At 41.7% G+C, this 23,899-nt stretch overlaps 1 protein-coding gene across 2 annotated transcripts; it reads left to right on the top strand.

The window, feature by feature from the left end:
- Positions 1 to 18: 18 nt before the first annotated feature.
- Positions 19 to 23,112, top strand: COQ4 (coenzyme Q4). Of its 2 annotated transcripts, none has more exons than XM_070758833.1 (9): positions 19 to 156; positions 1,993 to 2,095; positions 3,039 to 3,203; positions 5,252 to 5,348; positions 8,212 to 8,314; positions 11,816 to 11,945; positions 16,746 to 16,839; positions 18,463 to 18,809; positions 21,641 to 23,112. In XM_070758833.1, the coding sequence occupies exons 2-8, from the start codon at positions 2,008 to 2,010 to the stop codon at positions 18,623 to 18,625; spliced, it is 840 nt and encodes a 279-aa protein (XP_070614934.1). In that variant the 5' UTR covers positions 19 to 156; positions 1,993 to 2,007; the 3' UTR covers positions 18,626 to 18,809; positions 21,641 to 23,112. The 2 variants fall into 2 exon arrangements, with proteins under 2 accessions (XP_070614934.1, XP_070614933.1); XM_070758832.1 differs by lacking the exon at positions 19 to 156 and adding an exon at positions 210 to 233.
- Positions 23,113 to 23,899: the final 787 nt, after the last annotated feature.

Below are 23,899 nucleotides of genomic sequence, written 5' to 3'. Positions count from 1 at the left end.
GTCCTACTACGAATAGAGTCCCGCCCGGAACACGAGCTCGCCTGCTCGAGCACCAATCAAGCAAGCCAGCCGGCCGGGTATTCTCTCCAATCCGTGCGTAAAAGCGCAAAAGCGCAACTCCGCGTTGGGGAGAATCGGTACGCAAGGCGTCTGGAGGTCAGTGGCTGGGGGGGAAATAAAGGGGAGGGCTTGCTTAGAAGACCGGGGTTGGGGGGAGGGTGTCTTTGCAACAGGTCAACAGACAAGGCACATTTAAGAACAACAAAAAACATATACAATACAATACAACACAACATAAATGATTTCTATTAATGATTTAAGTTCCAGTTGCTTTCTGTTTAATTCGTATAGAATAATTTAAATCCTTTAAAAAAAAAAAAATTCAGTTATTTACATTTAAAAACAACAAAGCATACCAAAAATGGACAAAACAATGCAAATGGTTGTATTGTTTTGTATTGTATTTGTATTTTAATGAATGATTTATGTTCTGGTTAGTTTCTGGTTAAATGTATGGAATGGAACGATTGTATTGTAATGAATGATTTAACTTCTTGTTACTTTCTGGTTAACTGTGTGTAATAATTTAAGTCCTTCTTTAAAAAATATTTTTTATTGAGTTATTTACATTTAAAATCAACAAAACATACAAAAATTGACAAAACAATACAATACAAATGATTGTACAGTATTGTATTGTATTGAATTGTATTTGCATTGTATTGTTTTTGTAGTGAATGATTTATATTCTGGTTACTTTAATTGTATGGAATAATTTATATTCTTTTTAAAATTAATTTTTATTGAGTTATTTACATTTAAAAACAAAAACATATACAAAAAATGAACAATGCAATACAAATGATTGGTATAAATGTTTTAACTTCTGGCTACTTTCTTGTTAATTGCATGGAATAATTTTAAGTTCTGTATTTTCTGGTTACAAAGCAGATCTGCTTTTTTGCTCTACTGATTTATTTCTGCTGAATGGGAAAAGCAGAATGCAACATTTAGGGTTGGGTGGGTGGGTGTGCCTGGCTTGGGGTCCTTTATGTGAATCTCCCCTCGGCTTTCTCCCTCTTGCCTTGCCATATAACGGGAGAAATTGCACGTAAGTTACAGGGTGCATTCCAAAAGTAATGCAATTTTTTAAAAAAAGTAATTTATTGAACATATTTGCACAAACATTTAAAATTCTTCAAAGTACTGTCCTTGGGCCTCTACACATTTTTTCCAGCGACTCTGCCATGACCGGTACGCGTCCTGGAAGGCGTCTTCGGGGACCTCTCGCAAGGTCTTTGTCATGGCTGATTAGATCTCTTCTATGGACATAAAATGCACCTGGCCACAACATGCTACGAGTCCACGAGTTCCTGGCCAAACAGCAGGTGCCAACACTGCTCCACCCATGCTATAGTCCTGACGTCGCCCCAGCAGACTTCTTTTTGTGCCCAGCCCTGAAAGGAACCTGTTTTTCACCCATAGAAGAGATCCAATCAGCCATGAAGACCTTGCGAGAGGTCCCCGAAGATGCCTTCCAGAGCGCGTACCGGTCATGGCAGAGTCACTGGAAAAAATGTGTAGAGGCCCAAGGACAGTACTTTGAAGAATTTTAAGGGTTTGTGCAAATCTGTTCAATAAATTTCTTTTAAAAAAATTATTGCATTACTTTTGGAACACACCCTGTATTTTGCAAGATTCTTTCTTTTAAAATCCCACCCAGAACCCCTTCCCCACTTTGCATACTTCTCTGTAGGCTTGTTTTTTGAGTGGCCGCTAGAGGGCGCTCTCCACTTTGCTCTTTTTGTTCCGAGGTGACTTCCTGGCCAGATGGGGGCACTGCAGCACCGTCCGAACCTGGAAACACCCCTTATTCCCTTCCTTAGCTTGCAATGCACTTGACAGCCCTCTGAGTTACCTTTCCCTGCACTTTAAAAAAAATGCATTATTTTTTTTTAAAAAACACTCTTTTTGCATAAATTTCCATCGTAGGGGAAAATCCCAACCATGCACAGGCTGCTGTCCAGAAGGGCTCTGAGATTCCTGCCATGGATAGGGAACAGGGGAAGCGTTTTAGAATCCAGCTGGCTCGCAGGCAAGTCTTCCAGATTTCGGTCCCAAACTCCTCACTTTTTCCTGTTAATATTAACATTTATTTATTTATTTTAAAATATTTTTTATTAGGTTTTTATACATTTAAAAAAACCCATAAAAACCAAACACAGACACAACGTTCAGACGAACGTCAACAACAATACAAATACAAATCCAACTATTTTTTGGTAAGTTAGCATCCAAAAAGGATATATAAATGTTAATATTAACATTTATATGCAGTAGTCACCAAGGATGAATTCCTTGTGCGTCCAATCACATTTGGCCAATAAAGAATTCTCTTTTTTTTATTATAATGTTTGAACAAAAGTCTTCTTTTCATTTAAATTAGTAGGTTGATTTAATGAATTAATAGTGTATTCTTTTTCTGTATAAAAATAGACTTCTAAGATGAGAGGGGTAATTGCAACACCAACTATATGTTAAATGTTTGTATGTAGGTCTGTCAATTTTATGAAAATTAATAAAGTTTATTTAAAAAAAAAGAATTCTATTCTATTCTATTCTTCTCAAAAAAACAAAGGGAACACTCAAAGAACACATCCTAGACCTGAACGAATGAAATATTCTCATGGAATATTTTGTTCTGTACAAAGTTGAATGTGCACAACAGCATGCGAAATTGATTGTCCATCAGTGTTGCTTCCTAAGCGGACAGTTTGATTTCACAAAAGTTTGATTTACTTGGAGTTATATTCTGTTGTTTAAGTCAGTGTTTCCCAAGCTTGGCAACTTGAAGATATCTGGACTTCAACTCCCAGAATTCCCCAGCCAGCGAATGCTGGCTGGGGAATTCTGGGAGTTGAAGTCCAGATATCTTCAAGTTGCCAAGGTTGGGAAACACTGGTTTAAGTGTTCCCCTTTATTTTTTTGAGCAGCATATTTCTGATTCTCTCAACTTTAACCCGTTCTCTTGCCTACAGGATGCCCAATTGGCCACGCCAGACCCCTCTCAGCCCTCCTGAGCCCGCTGGAAGAGGTGAACAATTTCCCCCTCTATCCAAACCACATCCCCACCAGCCTCTTGCAAAAATGGTTGCTCACCGCCGGATCGGCCTTCATGTCTCTCTACAACCCCTATCGCCACGGTGAGCTGGGGAGGGGTGTGGGATTTATTTATTTGTTGATTTGTTTGTTTACTTTTATTTATTTATTTATTTATTTATTCATTCATTTATTCATTCATTTATTCATTCGTTCATTCATAATTTATTAGATTTAGGAAATAAGATTAAACAACTTTGATGAAAATAAATTGGAGAAGCTGATGGCACGATGGAATAAGGTGAAAGGTTATATGCTGAGTAGAATCTGTGACGAAAATGTGAAAAATAAACTCCAATCACTGTGTCAATAATAACAAATGCAAAGTAGAGCTTAGGAAAAATTTATATATATATATATAAACTAGTAAATATTTGAACCCCCCGCAATTGGTGGTGATGGTGATGGTTATTGTCAGTCGGGTGATGGGCACATGCACTGTGCACTGTTTTATGTTTGTTTTATGTAACCTTATGTGCAAAACCAATAAAAATATATTTAAAAATAATAATAATAATAATAATTTACTAGATTTAGATTAGACATCTCCTCCAGGCTATATAGTTTTATGTCTGGTATGCTGGTGTTGTATGTTTTTTTAAAATAATGGGTTTTTAGATATTTTTTAAATATTAGATTTGTTCATTGTACGTACACTGTTTTATTGCTGTTGTGAGCCGCCCCAGGTCTGCGGAGGGGCACGGCATACAAATCTAATTAATAATAATAATAATAATAATAATAATAATAATAATAATAATAGTAATAATAATAATAATAGTAATAATAATAGATTTGTATGCTGCCCCTCTCCATGGACTCGGAGTGGCTCACAACAAAATAACACAGTATAACAAATCTAATATTAAAAAAACATTTAAAACCCAACATTAAAACCATGCAACACAATCATTCCATTCATAAACTATATATGCCTGGGGGCATCTTAGTTCCCCCATGCCCGGTGACATAGGTGGGTCATTATTATTATTATTATTATTATTTACTAGATTTGTATGCCGCCCCTCTTTAGCAATTTACGAAAGGCAAGGAAGGTAGGGGTGGTTCTAATCTCAGGGGGGAGTTGATTCTAAAGGGCCGGGGCCGCCACAGAGAAGACTCTCCCCCTGGGGCCCGCCAACCGACATTGTTTAGTCGACGGGATCCAGAGAAGGCCAACTCTGTGAGACCTAATTGGTCGCTGGGATTTGTGCAGCAGAAGACGGTTCCGGGCGGTTTGTTTGTTTGTTTGTTTGTTTGTTTGTTTGATTTTTTTTAAATGCTGCCCTTCTCCTTAGACTCAGGGCGGCTTACAACATGTTAGCCATAGCACTTTTTTTAAAACAAAGAATCAGACTATTGCCCCCAAACAATCTGGGTCCTCATTTTACCCACCTTGGAAGGATGGAAGGCTGAGTCAACCTTGAGCCGGTGGTGAGATTTGAACCGCTGACCTGAAGATCTAGCGGTCAGCTTTTGTGGCAATGGTGAAGATCCCCTCCACACACACACACCAGCTACCACACACACACTCTGGATGGTTTACAGCAATGATGGCGAACCTTTTTTCCCACAGATACCGAAAAAGCTATCACGCATGCACTAGTGCCCACACCCATAATTTAATGCCTGGCGAGGGCGAAAACAGTTTTCCCCGCCCCCTGAAGGCCGGAAACGGCCTGTTTCCCAACTTCATCTGGGCCCATTAGGCTCGTGTTTCGCCCTCCAAAGGCTTCCATGGAGGCATCGGAGGGTAAAAACATCCTCCCCCATCCCTCCGGAGGCTCTCTGGAAGCCAAAAACGCCCTCCCAGAGCCTGTGTGTGAGCCAAAAATCAGCTGGCCAGCACACATGTGCACGTTGGAGCTGAGCTAGGGCAATGGCTCTCATGCCGGCAGATATGGCTCTGCGTGCCACCTCTGGCACCCGTGCCATAGGTTCACCATCACTGGTTTACAGCCTGGTCTTCTAGTCGGGAGCAAATTTTGTATGGATCACCTTCCGCTTTATGATCACGAAATGATCGCTATCGTTGTGACGGTTGCGTTGTATCCATCCCTCTCTTTTTTTTTTTCTTTTCCCCTCCTTCCAGATATGATAGCGGTCCTCGGAGAGACAACGGGTTCAATCGCTTTACAGAATCTCTGGGAACAAATGAAGAACGACCCGGAAGGAAGGCAGGTCCTACAGTAAGTGGAACACACACACATACACAAACACATCTTTCTTTAAACCTAAAGCTTGGACAAACAGATAGTTTTAAGCAGATAAAAACCCATCTGTGTGAATTAGTGAATACATTCTGATTACAGGAAGTCCATTTTTCCGAACTTCCGGTTTGCCCGTTAGGCTGTTTTCATACTCTGGAGATTTCCGGGAAGCCTCCTGAAGCCTGGGGAGGGTGAAAACAGCCTTCCCCAAGGCCAAAAATCAGCTGCCATGCGCTGGATCTTGTTGTGAGCGCTCCTTGTCCACCTCAGGCCATGTCAAATTTTGAGGAGGATGAGCCAGGCCCCTCTGGATACCCTGGGAGAGAGAGAGGGATGGAGAAAGTATAATGTTTCCAAATGTAAAATAATGCACTTGGACAAAAGGAATCCTCAATCTGAGTATTGTATTGGCAGTTTTGTGCTAGCAAAAACTTCAGAAGAGAAGGATTTAGGGGTCGTGATTTCTGACAGTCTCAAAATGGGGGAACAGTGCAGTCAGGCGGTAGGGAAAGCAAGTAGGATGCTTGGCTGCATAGCTAGAGGTATAACAAGCAGGAAGAGGGAGACTGTGATCCCGCTATATAGAGCACTGGTGAGACCACATTTGGAATACTGTGCTCAGTTCTGGAGACCTCACCTACAAAAAGATATTGACAAAATCGAACGGGTCCAAAGACGGGCTACAAAAATGGCGGAAGGTCTTAAGCATAAAACGTATCAGGAAAGACTTCATGAACTCAATCTGTATAGTCTGGAGGACAGAAGGGAAAGGGGGGACATGATCAAAACATTTAAATATGTTAAAGGGTTAAATAAGGTTCAGGAGGGAAGTGTTTTCAATAGGAAAGTGAACACAAGAACAAGGGGGCACAATCTGAGGTTAGTTGGGGGAAAGATTAAAAGTAACGTGAGAAAATATTATTTTACTGAAAGAGTAGTAGATACCTGGAACAAACTTCCAGTAGACGAGGTCGGTAAATCCACAGTAATTTAATTTAAACATGCCTGGGATAAACGTATATCCATCCATCCTTTGGAGATGGGCGGCATACAAATCTAATAAACTATAAACTAAACTATAAAATACAAGAAATAGTATAAGGGCAGACTAGATGGACCGTGAGGTCTTTTTCTGCCGTCAATCTTCTATGTTTCTATGTTAAAGTGACCTGATTGAGCCCAAGGAACCACTAGAGGGGGCTGATATGACAATGGGGGAGTGGTCCCAGTCAGAGGATGAGGAAGATGTCCCAGTTGAGGCTCGACTACTGTAATGCTCTCTACATGGGGCTACCTTTGAAAAGTGTTTGGAAACTTCAGATCGTGCAGAATGGAGCTGCGAGAGCAGTCATGGGCTTCCCTAGGTATGCCCATGTTACACCAACACTCCGCAGTCTGCATTGGTTGCTGATCAGTTTCCAGTCACAATTCAAAGTGTTGGCTATGATCTATAACAGCGTTTCCCAACCGGTGTGCCGCGAGACACGGTCAGGTGTGCCGCGAAGCTCCTAGGGAAGCTCCAGCTGGGCGGGGCGCTGCCGGTGCCGGACTGCCGGTGCCTCTGACCTGGAGCTCCCACTCGCAGCTGTTTCCGGCGCTCTCCTGCTGGGCCCCAAAGAAGGAAGGCGGGAAAAAGGAGGCAGGGGCAGGGAGGTGCGGCAGTAGCAGTAAAGGGAGCCGCGGCCGCCCCTGCCTCCCCACGGTGCCTCCGGCCAAATGCGCCCCTGGCTTCTCCGCCCTGCCCCATTGCCCGCCCGATCCGCCCCCTCTCCTCCTCCGCCGCCGCCTCCTGTCTTGGGGCACGATCCGCCCCCTCTCCTCCACCGCCGCCTCCTGCCTTGGGGCGAGCAATCTGGGAGTCCGGGCCGGAGCCGTTTTCTCTTCATGGCGCAAAGCCACACATCAGCAAAGCCATCTGCCCAGGAAAGCGCCGCGCATTGAAAAAGCGCGATGCTTTTCCGGGCAGCCGGCTTGCTGGCCGGAGAAGTGAGCGATCCGGGAGTCCGGGACTGTGTGGCTTTGCGCCATGAAGAGAAAACGGCAGCAGGGAAAAGTCGGCCGGGCTAACGGGAAGCGGCGCGTGGCCGGGCGCTGGGGACGTCTGGGAGGGCGAGGGGGCTGATGGCTGCTGCCTCTTAGCTGCAGAGCCGGCGGGCAGAGGCAAAGAAAACGGCGCCCTCCACTCTCTCTCCGGCTCTCTGTCTCTCTTTCTTTTTCTCTCTGTTGCCGGCGTGGTGAAAGAGAGACAGAGAAAAAGGAGGGGAGAGAGAATGAGAGAGAGAGAAAGCAAGAGAAAGAGGGAAAGAAAGCAAGAGAGAGAGGGGGGGGGAAGGAGGGAGAGGGAAAGACATAGAGGGAGGCAAGGAGGGAGAGAGAAAGAGAGCAAAAAAGAGAGGAAGAAAGAAAGAAAGAGGGATGGAGAGAGAGAAAGAAGGGAAGGAAGGAAGAGAGAGAAAGAGGGAGGGAGAAATAGAGTGAAATGGAGGAAGAGATATTTTTTTGGTCCAAACTTTTCTTTTTGTACTAGTTAGACTTCTATGATAAGCGGAGCAATGGTAGCTCCTTGAATGTTGAATGTTGTCTGTTTTTGTTTGTCTAATGAAAAATAATAAAAAAATATTTTAAAAAAGTTTGATTATATCATAAAATAAGGGATTTTGAGTTGGTGGGTTCGCCCCGAGGGCCATGCCCAGAACAGAGCTGAGACAGGGCAACGTCTCGATGTCTCAGGTGGCACGCATGCTTAGGTCCACCAAAGATGCTACCCGTGGTCCATTGTGTATCCAGCATCCACTCTCACGAGCTGAGCTGCTGCCTTCAATTCCGTTGGTTTCCTTCGCAGAGAACGGCCTCGGATCCGCCTTTCCAACCTGGACGTGGCTGGACTTCGGGGACTTCCCGACGGGACCTTCGGCCGAGAATACATGCGATTTTTGGATAATAACGTGAGTACCATGCCAACTTAGATTTCGAAGACCGTTTGTCCTACGATACATTGAGGATTTCTATTTTCGTTTGCAAAGCAAATGGGAGGGTGGGTGCAGTATCCTTTGGTGCTGTCTGAACTTGGTTGTTTTCCTACAGACATTTCATTACCCAACTAGGGAACATCATCAGTGCTAGAAAGGGAGCAGGAGGACTGTGCGATCCTTGTTGCTTCCAGAGCTTAGTGTTTTTAACTGCAGACATCTAATAATAATAATAATAATAATAATAATAATAATAATAATAATAATGCACTACACCCCTGCAGTGACGTTGACAGGCTGTATTTACCAAGGAAAATAGGCGGCAGAGGACTTTTGCAAGTGAAGCAGACAGAGGAAGAAGAGAAGCATGCATTAGCTGACTATATGAAGGAGAGCAAAGAGTCAGCATTGATGGAGGTCAACAATAGGAAGCTTCTCAAGGTGAAGCAAACTAAGAACCAGTACAGAAAAACTGTAACTCAATGCCGTATGGACAGTTGGCGGAACAAAGCATTGCATGGCCAGTTCTTGGAGAAGATTGAAGGCAAAGTCGATAAAGAAAAGTCCTGGTCATGGCTTACAAGTGGAACACTCAAAAAGGAGACAGAAGGACTAATACTGGTGGCACAAGAACAGGCCATTAGAACAAATGCTGTCAAAGCCAGAATTGAAAAATCAACCGACGATCCAAAATGCAGACTCTGTAAAGAAACAGATGAAACAATCAATTACATACTCAGCTGCTGCAAAAAGACTGCACAGACTGACTACAAGCATAGACATGATGCTGTGGCACAGATGATCCACTGGAACTTGTGCCGGAACTACCATTGACCAGTGGCAAAGAACTGGTGGGATCATAATAAGCCCGAAAAAGTGGTCGAAAATGAGCAAGCAAAACTACTGTGGGACTTCTGACTTCAGACTGACCGAATTCTGAAGCATAACACACCAGACATCCTGATTGTGGAGAAAAAGAAAGCATGGAGCATCGACATCGCAATCGCAGGAGACAGCAGAATGGAGGAGAAACAGCTAGAGAAATTAGTGAAATAAAAAGATCTAAAAATCGAGCTGCAACGACTGGTATAAGCCAGTGAAAGTGGTCCAAGTGGTACTTGGCACGCTGGGCGCAGTGCCAAAGGATCTCAGCGGACATTTGAAAACCATCGGAATTGACAAAATCTCCATCTGTCCATTGCAAAAGGCCGCTTTAATGGGATCGGCAAACATAATTCGCCGCTACATCACGCAGTCCTAGGTGCTTGGGAAGCGCCCGACTGGTGATGAAATACGAAATCCAGCAGTGATCTTGTTTGCTGTGTTGTATTGACATAATAATAATAATAATAATAATAATAATAATAATAATAATAATAATAATAATAATAAATGTTATTATTATATTATTATAAATATATATAATATATAATATATATTATTATAATATAATTTATTATTATTATTATTATTATTATTATTATTATTATTATTTATTAGATTTGTATGCTGCCCCTCTCCGAGGACTCTGGGTAGCTCACAACATAACAGCAATATAATATAAATACAAATCTAATAATAAAAAAATGTAAAACTAATTTAAAATACATTATTGTAAAAAAACTATGACCCAACTGGGGAACATCATCAGTGCTAGAAGGAGGAATGTGGAATCCATGGCGCTCTCTGAGTTTGGTTGTTTTCTTGTAGACCTTTCATGACCCAGCTAGGTAACATCACCAGTGTTAGGAGAGAATTTGGAATCTACGGTGCTCTCTACCTACGGGACCGCCTTCTGCTGCATGAATCCAAGCGACCGGTCAGGTCCCACAGAGTCGGCCTTCTCCAGGTCGTATCAACTAGACAATGTTACTTGGTGGGGCCTAGGGGAAGAGCCTTCTCTGTGGGAGCCCCAGCCCTCTGTAATCAGCTCCCCTTGGAGATTCGCACTGCCCCCACCCTCCTCGCCTTCCGCAAGGGTCTTAAGACTCATTTGTGCCACCAGGCTTGGGGATATTAGATTCTTGGCCGGTGAATGTACTGAGAGAAAGTTGATTTTATGGCTTGGGTAGAGGGGTGGTATAAAAATCCTAATAATAATAACAATAACAACAACAACAAGAACAACAACAATAATAATAATAAATTGCCTTGATGGGAATATTTCATTCCCAAACACTAGATGGCATTATAACCCCGCATTTGAGAAACAAGCCACTGGTAGCACAAAAAATAAATAAGAATCTAGCATAGTTGGAAAGAACCTTGGAGGTCATCAATTTTGGCAACTTTAAGACTTGTGGACTTCAACTTCTGCCTCATTTGTCCCAACATCCGGTCAGATCTCAGAGTCGGCTTTTTCTGGGTCCCATCGGCTAAGCAGTGTCTGTTGGCGGAACCACAGGGAAGAGCCTTCTCTGTGGTGGCTCCGGTCCTCTGGAGATTCGTACTGCCCCTACCCTCCCGGCCTAGCGAAAGGCTTTAAAAACTCAGCTTTGCCAACAGGCCTGGAGCCGTTCAGCGGATAACATCCGCTCCGGCCAGTAATGTGTTAGTGGAGTGGATGAGTCATGGACTCATGGATTATTGGGGTTTTTTTAATTGTGGGGTTTTATATTGTATTATGGTTTTTAAATTTCAAATTTAATTTCAAATTTAATTTTGGTTAAATATAAAATAAATTAAATAAACTCCCAGGATTCTCCAACCTGCATAGCTGCTTTTGCAATTCAAATACCTTTGAAAAGTGTTCCGAAACTTCAGATCGTGCAGAATGCAGTTGTGAGAGCAATCATGGGCTTTTCCAAAAATGCCCATGTTACACCAACACTCCGCAGTCTGCATTGGTTGCCGATCAGTTTCCGGTCACAATTCAAAGTGTTGGTCATTACCTATAAAGCCCTTCATGGCACTGGACCAGGGTATCTACGAGACCGCCTTCCGCCACACGAATCCCAGCGACCGGTTAGGTCCCACAGAGTGGGCCTTCTCCGGGTCCCATCAACAAAACAATGTCGTTTGGCGGGGCCCAGGGGAAGAGCCTTCTCTGTGGCGGCCCCGGCCCTCTGGAACCAACTCCCCCTGGAGATTAGAACTGCCTCCACCCTCCTCGCCTTTTGTAAGCTCCTTAAAACCCACCTCTGCCGTCAGGCATGGGGGAACTGAGATATTCTTTCCCCCTAGGCCTTTACAATTTATGTATGGTATGTTTGTTTGTATGTATGTTTGGTTTTACAATAAGGGTTTTTTAGCTGTTTAATATTGGATTTACATGCTGTTTTTTATTACTGTTGTTAGCCGCCCCGAGTCTACGGAGAGGGACGGCATACAAATCCAATAATAATAATAATAATAATAATAATAATAATAATAATAATAATAATAATAATTCGCCTTTGTTTATACTTAAGGCTTTGCCCTAGCTGGGAAATTTAATATTTGCTTTTCATTTGCTTTTCTAAATTTCCTGATGGACAGAGGGTTTCTCCAGACACAAGGATGCCAGCCCGATTCATAGATGATGAGGATCTGGCTTACGTCATCCAGCGATATCGGGAAGTCCACGATCTGCTACACACCCTCCTTGGCATGCCTACTAACATGCTGGGTGAGTTCTCTTAATTTAATATAATTTATTTAACTTCTTCGCCACCCAATTCCTAATGGATTCTCGGGGTGAGCATACAGTCAAAGGCAATATAAAACGATAAAATATATAACATTAAATATACTGCTGAAAAAAATAAAGGGGACACTTAAACAACACAATATAACTCCAAGTAAATCCAACTTCTGTGGAATCAAACTGTCCACTTACGAAACAACGCTGATTGACAATCAATTTCATTTTGTTGTCAGCACATTCAACTTTGTACAGAACAAAGTATTCAATGAGAACATTTCATTCATTCAGATCTAGGAAGTGTTCTTTGAGGGTTCCCTTTATTTTTTTGAGCAGTGTATAAACCAGTAAAAAACCCAAACAAACATTTATTCAATAACATTCATCTTTCTGGGGCGCAGTGGAGGTAGTAAGTTTATGCACTATTTATTGAATACTTAATGGGGGGGGGGGGTGTTGTCCATCCTTCTCTAGTACCTTAAGTATCTTAATTAATTAAGTAATTTATCCTTAATTATTTTTAAAAGAAGAAATAATTAAATAGTATATTTTTACCCCTAAGCGCTTTAATCATTGTAATCATTATCTAGAACTGAACTTTTATATCAGTTGAAGAAAATTGAGCTACTTGCCTAATCTGTTATCCTACTGAACCTTGTGGGTTGAGTACAAAAGCTTCAAATGTGACTGTGGTCCTCAACATATAACACTGTCTGTCCTTTTTGTGGCTATTCAAATAATGTGACTTAATCCACTGAAAAAGGGTCCAAGCACCTATTTGGAAACTTATCTTGGTCAGTAAGCCACTCCCACCCAGTCACATGATTGTCAAACCACTCCTACCTGGTCACATGACCATCAAGCCACACTCGCAGTGTGGAGTAAAACATTTGGCAGCCAATCACTGGCCAGAAGGGAAGAGTCTGCTGCCTGGCAGAGTCAAGCAAAAATGAGCATAACTGTGGCAACAACTTGCTTCTTCAGCTACCAATATTTCTCCACGGTTTAGCCGTTTGGTATGACGTCATCTACAACCGCGCCTTAACTAGATTGCAAGTTACAGGGAAATGTCAAAATGCTTTCCCCCTGGACACCCTGTTCCTTCCTTCCTTCCTTCCTTCCTTCCTTCCTTCCTTCCTTCCTTCCTCCCTTCCTCCCTTCCTCCCTCCCTCCCTCCCTTCCTTCTTTCTTTTTTCTTCCCTTTCTTCCCTTTTTTTCCTTTCCTTTTTAATTATGATAGGGTTTTTAGTTTTTTTTAATATTAGATTTGTGCCAGTATAATATTGTTTATATCGTTGTTGTGAGCCACCCCGAGTCTTCGGAGAGGGGCGGCATACAAATCTAATAAATTATTAAATTATTATAAATTTTCTTGTTTCCAACTCCCTTCCTTCCTCCCTTCCCTTTCCCCCTTTTCCTTTCCTTTCCAATTCCTTCTCTCCATCTGTCCTTCCTTCAATTCATATTTTTCTTTCCTCCATCTCATTTCCAACTCCTTCCTTCCTTTTCCCTTTCTCCTTTCCTATCTCTTGTTTCCAACTCCCTTCCTCTCTTCCCTTTCCCCCTTTTCCTTTCCAATTCCTTCTGTCCATCTGTCCTTCCTTCCTTCCTTCCTCCCTTCCCTTTCCCCCTTTCTCCTTTCCTCCTCCACTTCATTTACTTCTTGAAACGCCCCGGCCTCCGTGCCATCAAACAGGCGGTTTTAATCACCTCTTCCTTAATTCCCAATGCAAGGCGGCAGCGTTATAATTGCTCTTAACCGCAAGAGCTGCTCAACCTCCCATCAAGAAAAACTGCTGATGGACCGCAGATAATCCCGGGCGAGGGTGTTGAAATTCGGGCAAGGCCACCTTTAGCCTACTTTTCAGGGCTCTGCCCAAGGTTGTGAATCACTGGGATTTTCAAAGCAAAAAGAGGCCACGTTGCTTTGCCCAACGCTTTTTGAGCAATCCATGCGGAGTCTGAAGCAAGAAAGCTTTGTAATTTTTAAAGTAGTGGCGAGGATGAATCACCCCGTAGTTTCTCTTGTAGCAACAGCCTGGCTGAGGGATTCCCGATATATACCTTATTTTTAGATCAACGGGGGCTGAGATCTTTGTCCTTCTATGCACATTCTCTTCCTCTTTCCATTACATGGGCATTTTCTTGGACATCCACCTGACCCCTCTCCCATTTCGTTTCTCCCTAGATCAAGGAAATCCCAGCCACTCCCATCAATTCGTCAGGCATGGGGGAATTGAAATTTCTCTTCCCCCTAGGCTTATAGAATTTATACATGGTATGCTTGTATGCAGTGTTCCCTCTAATTTTTGGAGGGGGTGGGGCGGAAAAGTATAGTGTCTGAGCGGCAGTCCTTTTGGGACTGGGCGGCACAGAAATAATAAATGAATGAATGAATGAATGAATGAATGAATGAATGAAAATGAATGAATGAACGAACAAACAAATAAAAAACCCACCCTGTTTTGCCTCAGAGAATTTCAAAATAAAATACTGTACTGTGTGTCTATAACAGTGAGCTCATAATAGGGCAACTCTATCAATATCAAAATGCCACTTAAATAGTTGAGCTAGTTTCAAACTAGATTTTGATTTTCTTTCTTCCTTACTCCCATTCTTTTTCTTTCTCTCTTTTTTCTATCTGTTTCTCTCTCTTCCTCTCTTCCTCTCTCTCTCCTTCCCTCTCACTCTTTCCCTCTCGGCTTCTGGGCAGGTTTGGAAAACTCTGAGTTGATGATGATTTTTAAGTGAGCGATTGCTCACTGCTCAGCTTAGAGGGAACTATGCTTGTATGTATGAGTGGTTTTTTAAATTGGGGTTTTTTAGATTGTTTTTAATATTAGATTTGTTTACATTGTCTTTTTATATTGTTGTTAGCCGCCCCGAGTCTTCGGAGAGGGGCGGCATACAAATCTAATAAATAATAATAATAATAATAATAATAATAATAATAATTCTCCAACCTTGGCAGCTTTTAAGACTTGTGGACTTCAACTCAGCTGGCTAAGGAATACTGAGAGTTGGAGCACTCGTCTCCAAAGAAACTGGTAATTTGTACAAGTTCCTTATCAGTTCTGTGATACTTAGCTTGCAGCTGTGAGGCAATTCACGGTCCTTCTTCTTTCACAAAGTGAAACACCCTTTGCTCTGGTTTAGTTTCAAAGCGGGGGGAAATCAGCACACAAAAAGTCAAAGTCAGTAAAGCAGTCACGAAACACAAGGATCAGATAATCCTCCACAATGGCCAAACCCACAGGCTGCTATTTATAGCAGCCTCACTAATTACCACAGCCCCACCCAACCACAGGTGGCCTCATTTTCTTTGATAATAATCTCTCAGTTGTTGTTGCCTATGCATCGCTCTCCGCATGTGTGGCTGTATCATTAACTCTTGTTCTGAATCCAAGGAGGAGCTAGATAATTGATCTCCTTCTGAGCTGTCTGCCACACTCTCCTCCTCCCTGTCACTCATGTCTTCTTGGTCAGAGGAGCCTTCCTCAGCAGATTCCACCGGGGGCAAAACAGGCCTGCAGCATGTGGATGTCTCCCCCACATCCACAGTCCTTGGGGCAGGAGCTGGGCCAGAGCTAACCACAACAGTATATATCTGACATTGTAACAAAAATTAAATGTTCACATTTGTATCTTATTACTGTCAATACTTCAATTATCTAACATATCCTATTATTTAAAAGCTATAAAGGTAGTACAGTGATCCCTCTATTATCGCGAGGGTTCCATTCCAAGACCCCTCGCGATAATCGGTTTTTCGCGATGTAGGGTTGCGGAAGTAAAAACACCATCTGCGCATGCGCGCCCTTTTTTTTCTATGGCCGCGCATGCGTAGATGGTGGAGTTTGCGTTCCCCGCCGCCCACACAAAGGGGAAACCCCGATTTGGCTCCTCGCTGCTGCTGCGCTACCGAGCAGATCAGTTGCTGGGCGGCCGAAGGAACCTTCCCTGGGTCTTCCCCCTCTTGCTGGCAGGCGGGCGAGCGGCGGGCATCAGCGAGGAGCCGGGGTTTCCCCTTTGCGTGGGCGGCTGGGAAGACCCAGGTTGGGGGTTCGGGGGGGTGCTGGGAAGCCCCCCAGGCCGGCTGCGACCTTTAAAAACAGCCGCGCCGCTTCCCAGCTGAGTCCTGAAGCCAAACGCAAAAGTGTTTTTTTAAAAAATTAATATTTTTTTAAAAATCGCGATATAGCGTTTCGCGAAGATCGAGATCGCGAAACTCGAGGGATCACTGTAATTAGTAATAAGGGTAGTAAAAAACATATTTGTAGAAAGGTAGGAAAATAGATTTACGATTGTATAAAGTATTTGTGAAAGAAAAAATATAAGTAAAAAAAAGAAAAAAAGTTAAATAGTAAGGGAGAGGGAGGGGGGAGACGTTATCAGGAGATACGACATGATGTAATAATATATTATTGGATGTAACAGTAGTATATCAATAATGGGAATAAAAAAGGAAAAAGAAAAGAAAATATATTTATATAAATATTGGAAAAGAAGAAAGGTGTAAGTCGGTTAGTATAGAATAAGGTAAGTACAGTAATTAGATTATAATGTTATAGTGTGAACGTTTAATTGAGTTTAAAAAACAAGTTAAAAGAGTAATGTTGTCGGAATCAGGTTCTGATCAAATTTTTGTTTTTTGTTTGTTTGTTTATTTATTTTTTTATTTTAAATGTCGGTATTGAAATTGTTTTATTAATCAACGTTTCTCTAATCACCATCCCATGGCTTCTCCAAAACTGATTTTCTTGCTTCTCTGATGTTCTTTCTTAGGGGAAGTCGTGGTCAAGTGGTTTGAGGCTGTCCAGACTGGCCTGCCCATGTGCATTCTGGGAGCCGTCTTCGGTCCTCTGCGCTTAAATACCAGGTCAGTAGAGAATTTTATCATTGCAAGCTTACTGGCCCGGCATATCTTCCAGATGAAATCACGGCCTTGTGATACCCACTGACACAGCCACCCATTGCATTGGAGAGCTTGGGTGAAACTTGTGTCCTTGATTAGTTGATTGGATTTGCTAAAGTGCTCCTTGAAAATTATCCCCTTGCCTTTTTTCAAGGTGTCACCAGCTCAAATGACTTCTAATTTATATATTTATTGGATTTGTATGCCGCCCCTCTCCGTGGACTCGGGGCGGCTAACAACAGTGATAAAAAAACAGCATGTGACAATCCAATACTAAAACAAGTAAAAACGCTTATTCTAAACCAATCATACATACAAACATACCATGCATAAATTGTATAGGCCTGGGGGGAAAGAATATCTCAGTTCCCCCATGCCTGACGGCAGAGGTGGGTTTTAAGGAGCTTATGAAAGGCAAGGAGGGTGGGGGCTATTCTAATCTCTGGGGGGAGTTGGTTCCAGAGGGCCGGGGCCGCCACAGAGAAGGCTGTTCACCTGGGTCCCGCCAAATGACACTGTTTAGTTGACGGGACCCGGAGAAGGCCAACTCTGTGGGACCTAACTGGTCGCTGGGATTCGTGTGGCAGAAGGCGGTCCCAGAGATAATCTGGTCCGGTGCCATGAACAATGTCGACTGAACAATGTCGGTTGGCGGGACCCAGGGGAAGAGCCTTCTCTGTGCTGCCCCGACCCTCTGGAACCAGCTCCCCCCAGAGATTAGGATTGTCCTCACCCTCCTCGCCTTTCATAAACTTCTTAAAACACACCTCTGCTGTCAGGCATGGGGAAACTGAGACATCTTCCCTTGCCTATGTAGTTTTATGTATGGTATGTTTGTGTGTATGCTTTTTTAAATAATGGGGTTTTTAGGCTTTTAATGTTAAATTGTTATTTTAGACTTTTAATATTAGATTTGTTATTGTATATTGTTTTATCACTGTTGTGAGCCGCCCTGAGTCTGCGGAGAGGGGCGGCATACAAATATTATCATTATTATTATTGTTGTCGTTTATGTTTATGTTTATTAGATTTGTATGCCGCCCCTCTCCGTAGACTCAGGGCGGCTCACAACACAATAAAAACAGTTCATAACAAATCTAATAATTTACAATTTAAGATATTTAAAAACAAACAAACCCATTTTTAAGCAGACATACATACAAGCATACCATACATAAATTGTATAGGCCCAGGGGAGATATTTCAGTTCCCCCATGCCTGACGTCAAATAATAATAATAATAATAATAATAATAATAATAATAATAATAATAATAATAATAATAATAATTTAAAAAAAACATTTCTGGGGAAATAGACTAGACAAGAACAAGCATCACCCGAGGTCTAAATTTTAACACGGGGCTCTGTTAAATCGCTAGGATTAAATTGGATTAAACACGGCACCACCTGTTAAGAAGACTTTATATAACTCCCTGGGAGCAAAGAAGATCTTTTTGAGTCTCAACTACAGCCGCTTTTTAATCTTTCTACTTTCTACTCTTTCTTCTTCTTCTCCTTCTTCCTGTTTTAAATAAACAAAATAAATTGTTTTCCCCATTTTTATTTCCTTTCTTTGCTCCTCCAGAAAGTGGCACCTTTTGACCGCGGAGCTCATCCCCTGGGCCGTTGAGAGCGGGCAAAACGCAACCTGCATCTTGAATTTTTATTACGAGAAACGTTGGGAGCAAACGGTCGAATCTCTTCGCCGCGAAATCGGCATTCTGCCGCCTCCTGGGATCCGGGTTTGAGCTTCCACGACTTCAAACAGACGGACACCTAACGGAAGCAACTCACTTTCAGGAAACCCCCAGAATTAAATTCTGGAAATTAAATCCTCTGGCAAAAGTTTAGGGCATTTGGAACCCCGCCTTCTTCTTCTTCTTTTTTAAAAATAATTTTTATTATAAGTTTTCAAAAGCTTTACAAACAAAGGTAAGGACAAAGAGTAGCAATAAAAAAAACACAAGTAACAAAAAAGCGAAAAACAAAGCAGAGAAAAAATATACAGTATAATACAGTGATACCTTATCTTACAAACTTAATTGGTTCCGGGATGAGGTTCTTAAGGTGAAAAGTTTGTAAGACGAAACAATGTTTTCCATAGGAATCAATGGAAAAGTGATTAATGCGTGCAAGCCCCAAATTCACCCCTTTTGCCAGCCAAAGCGCCCATTTTTGCGCAGCAGGGATTCCCCTGAGGCTCCCCTCCATGGGAAACCCCACCTCCGGACTTCCGTTGCCAGCGAAGCACCTGTTTTTGCGCTGCTGGGATTCCCCTGCTGGGATTCCCCTGCAGCATCACAAAAACATGGAAGTCTGGAGGTGGGGTTTCCCAAAGAGGGGAGCCTCAGGGGAATCCCAGCAGCACAAAAAACGGGTGTTTCGCTGGCAACCGAAGTCCGGAGGCGGGGCATCCCAGAGGCGGCGGTGGGTTTGTAAGGTGAAAATAGTTTGTAAGAAGAGGCAAAAAAATCTTAAACCCCGGGTTTGTATCTTGAAAAGTTTGTATGATGCGGCGTTTGTAAGATGAGGTATCACTGTACAAGTAATACAAATAACGTACAAAGGGGGGGAAAAGAGGGGGGGGGGAAGAAAAACATGCAATATTATTATTAAAATTTAACTAATATTCGCTTCCTTAACATCAGCATAATATCAATGTTCATGGATTTATAATTTTTTTTCTTTTTTCAAGCCATGTGTACAGTTTCTCCCATATGATATACAGTGTTCCCTCGATTTCCGCGGGGGATGCGTTCCGAGACCGCCCGCGAAAGTCGGAAGTAGAGATGCGGAAGTAAATACACTATTTGTGGCTATGGACAGTATCCCAAGCCATCCCTTAACACTTTAAACCCCTAAATTACCATTTCCCATTCCCTTAACAACCATTTACTCACCATTATTACTGGTACTCACCATTGAATAAGACACTTAGTGATCCTGATATTTATAAACATAATTATTTATTAACAATTATTGTTTTTTTTGTTATTTATTTGCAAAAATTATTAGTTTGGCGATGGCGTATGACGTCATCGGGTGGGAAAAACCGTGGTATAGGGAAAAAAACCGCGAAGTATTTTTAAATTAATATTTTTTGAAAAAACGTGGTATAGGCTATTCGCGAAGTTCGAACCCGCGAAAATCGAGGGAACGCTGTATATTTATTTATTTTGTTCATTACATAGTTCTAGAGTGAGTTTTCTCATTTCGGCGCATTCTAGTATTTTATTAATTACCGTTATTTCGGATGGCATGTGTTCATTTTTCCATTTTTCTGCTATTGCTAATCTGGCGGCTGTTAGCATGTGTATAGTTAAGTAATAATGTTCTTTTGAGTGTTTTCCTCTTATTATTCCCAGTAGGTATGTCTCGGTTTTAATTCCAGATTACAATCTAGTATTTCGTTTATTATTATTATTATTTATTATTACAGTATTATTTATTAGATTTGTATGCCGCCCCTTTCCGTGGACTCGGGGCGGCTCACAACACAATAAAACAATTCATAACAAATCTAATAATATACAATTTAAAATTTAAAATAGTTTAAAAAAACCCATTTTTAAGCAGACATACCTACAAACATACCATACATAAATTATATAGGCCCGGGGGAGATGTTTCAATTCCCCCATGCCTGACAACAAAGGTGGGTTTTGAGAAGTTTACGAAAGGCAAGGAGGGTAGGGGCAGTTCTAATCTCTGGGGGGAAGCTGGTCCCAGAGAGTCGGGGCCGCCACAGAGAAGGCTCTTCCCCTGGGGTCCGCCAACCGACATTGTTTAGTTGACGGGACCCGGAGAAGGTCGACTCTGTGGAACCTAATCGGTCGCTGGGATTTGTGCAGCAGAAGGCGGTCTCGGAGATATTCTGGTCCGATGCCATGAAGGGCTTTATAGGTCATAACCAACACTTTGAATTGTGACCGGAAATTGATCGGCAACCAAGTTTGTATCATGGTCCAGAATTTTTTAATTACAGGGCACGTCCACCAAAGATGGTAGTACGTTCCATAGGGTTTTTTTTTACATTTCCAACAATTCGGATCTAAACTTGGGTAAATTTTGGCTAATTTGAGGCAAAACTCACTTAAATGGGTCACTTAATCACATAATCTCCGGGACTGCCTTCTGCTGCACGAATCCCAGCAACCAGGTAGGTCCCACAGAGTGGGCCTTCTCCAAGTCCCGTCAACTAAATAATGGCGGTTGGTGGGACCCAGGGGAAGAGTCTTCTCTGTGGTGGCCCCGACCCTCTGGAACCAGCTCACCCAGAGATTAGAATTGCCCCCACCCTCCTCGCCTTTCGTAAGCTCCTTAAAGCCCACCTCTGCCGTCAGGCATGGGGGAACTGAGATATTCCTTCCCCCTAGGCCTTACAATTTATGCATGGTATGTTTGCGTGTATGTTTGGTTTTATAATAAGGTTTTAGTATTGGATTGTTACATGCTGTTTTTATCATTGTTGTTAGCCGCCCCGAGTCTACGGAGAGGGGCGGCATACAAATCCAATTAATAATAATAATAATAATAATAATAATAATAATAATAATAATAATTTTTTAAAAAAATTATTATCGGGCTCAATTGAGGTCGTATGTTGAGGACTACCTATTGACCTCTTCAACTTTTTCCCCACCAAAAAGAGCCTCAATTTTCTTTTTGGGGCATAATGCCACCTGTAAAATAATTTATAGAGATTTTCCTTGTATGCTATCGATCATGTCAATTTGTATTGATCTCTCCGTCTTCTTCAACAGTGGCTCCATCCCCAACTTCTTCTTCGGCCTGAATTGTTAAAAGAACATTTAAAAGGGTGTGTGTGAAAAAAGCATGAGTTACAAAACCTAGAAATATCGCAACCTTGTCAGTAAAAATGGAGAAGATATTGATGGTACCCTGGCGGGAAAAGATTGAACGATGAAGACAGTTGTTGAAATTAGATCTCGGCTCCTAAAAAACGTATAGTTTTGTTGTTGTTGTTTTTAATGGCTGAGTTTTCACAAGCCATAAATGGATAATGTCTCTCAGCAGATTCATTCTCGCAAAAACCTTTTGTAGATTTGGATCGGAGATTCCTTCAATAGGATACCTCCCAACGCCTCACCTCCAACCCATCGGATCCTAAATCTTTTCTAATGTTTCTCATGCCTTCCTGTCACTCAATATAATACAATATATATTTTTTTCTATTCTATTTATTGGCCAAGTATGATTGAACACACGAGGAATTTGTCATTGGTGCATATGCCCTGATGTTCATTTTTACATAATGTGCATTGGTACATAAAGGAAAAGATGCATTCGTCAAGAATCATAAGGTACAACACTTAATGATAGCCCGGGTACAAATAAGCAATCAAATTATATTGGGAAGCAGTCAATATAAACCATAAGGATACTAGTGACAAAATTACAGTCATACAGTCATTAGTGGGAGGAGATGGGTGATGAGAAGATTAATAGCAGTGGAGACTTAGGAAATAGTTTGACAGTGTTGAGGGAATTATTTGTTTAGCAGAGGGATGGCATTCAGGAGAAAAATTTGTATTTATTAAATTTGTATGCCCTTGTGTCTAGTTGTCTTGGTGTGCGGTGCACTATAGTGACATTTTGAGGGTAGGAGTTGAAACAGTTTATGTCCAGGATGCGAGGGGTCAGAAAATATTTTCACAGACCTCTTTTTGATTCAGTCTACAAGTCCTCAGTGGAAGGCAGGTTGGCAGCAATTGTTTTTTCTGCAGTTCTGATTCTCCTCTGAAGTCTGTGTCGGTCTTGTTGGGTTGCAGAACCAAACCAGACAGTTACAAAGGTGCAGGTGACAGACTTAATTGATTCCTCTGTAGAATTGTATCAGCAGCTCCTTGGGCAGTTTGAGCTTTTGGAGTTGGCGCAGAAAGAACATCCAACCCCACCGTGAAGATGATTTTGTGATGTCCAGCCTAGAAAAGACAACTTATTTCTGCCTTGAGTTGTTTACAAGAAGTCCCCTCTACAAAGCAGATTGAAGTGATAAATTGGATTACACAAGCCCTTGTATTATAGGGCAGGTACGAATATGCAGAGTTAATCATTTGCATCTGAACTGGGGTGTATTTTCTCTTTATATTCTCGATATCTCGTAGATTTTATCTTACGTCCTTAAAATACCCCGTGTCCCAAACTTCTTTCTTAAATATCTTTATATATGGTTTTCTCATTCCAGTTTTTAAATAAAGTTTGCAAAATGGTTTCCTGTGTTTTTAAAGCTATGGTTTATATATATATATATACTGTTAAAAAAAAATAAAGAGAACACTTAAACAACATAATATAACTCCAAGTAAATCAAACTTCTGTGAAATCAATCTGTCCACTTAGGAAGCAACACTGATTGACAATAAATTTTATTTTGCTGTCAGCACATTCAACTTTGTACAGAACAATATTTCATTCATTCAGATCTAGGATGTGTTCTTTGAGTTTTCCCTTTATTTTATTTTTGAGCAATATATTTCAGTGAGCGTGAGACAAGCACATATGTTTCCCTGGGAGAATGATTACAACATTAGGGATTCCAGTGAGGAAGGAATCTATGATAACATTCCTATCTTAGATAAGGTTAAAAGAAAACAACTATGCAAAATACTTAATACTTAGTTACAGGGAGGTGGGTTGTTAGTTGTGAAACAGTTTCCTCTTCCTCACAGCCAAACAATACAGGGAGACCTCAACTTAACGACCACAATTGAATCTATTTATGTCCCAAAGAGTTGGGGTTTTGTCCCCATTTTAACAACTTACCTTGCCACCGGTTGTTAAGCGAATCCCCGCAGTTGATGAATTAAGTAATCCAGTGGTTAAAGTGAAAACGTCATAAATTATTATTATTATTATTTATTAGATTTGTATGCCGCCCCTCTCCGTATGAACCAGTTGTCGGTCTCCAAATGAAAATCACATCATAGAAACATAGAAGATTGACGGCATAAAAAAGACCTCATGGTCCATCTAGTCTGCCCTTATACTATTTCCTGTAT

The sequence above is a fragment of the Erythrolamprus reginae genome, chromosome 8 (genome assembly GCF_031021105.1).
Source record: "Erythrolamprus reginae isolate rEryReg1 chromosome 8, rEryReg1.hap1, whole genome shotgun sequence".
Lineage (NCBI taxonomy): Eukaryota > Metazoa > Chordata > Lepidosauria > Squamata > Dipsadidae > Erythrolamprus > Erythrolamprus reginae.
This window is presented reverse-complemented; position numbering and strand designations above follow the sequence as displayed.

Excerpts from the sequence above, each read along its gene's own strand:
- COQ4 (XM_070758833.1), top strand. The coding sequence starts at position 2,008 with ATGCACAGGCTGCTGTCCAGAAGGGCTCTGAGATTCCTGCCATGGATA. Across the intron at positions 5,349-8,211 it reads GAAGGAAGGCAGGTCCTACA|AGAACGGCCTCGGATCCGCC; the intron begins GTAAGTGGAACA and ends TTTCCTTCGCAG. Across the intron at positions 16,840-18,462 it reads CCTCTGCGCTTAAATACCAG|AAAGTGGCACCTTTTGACCG; the intron begins GTCAGTAGAGAA and ends TTGCTCCTCCAG.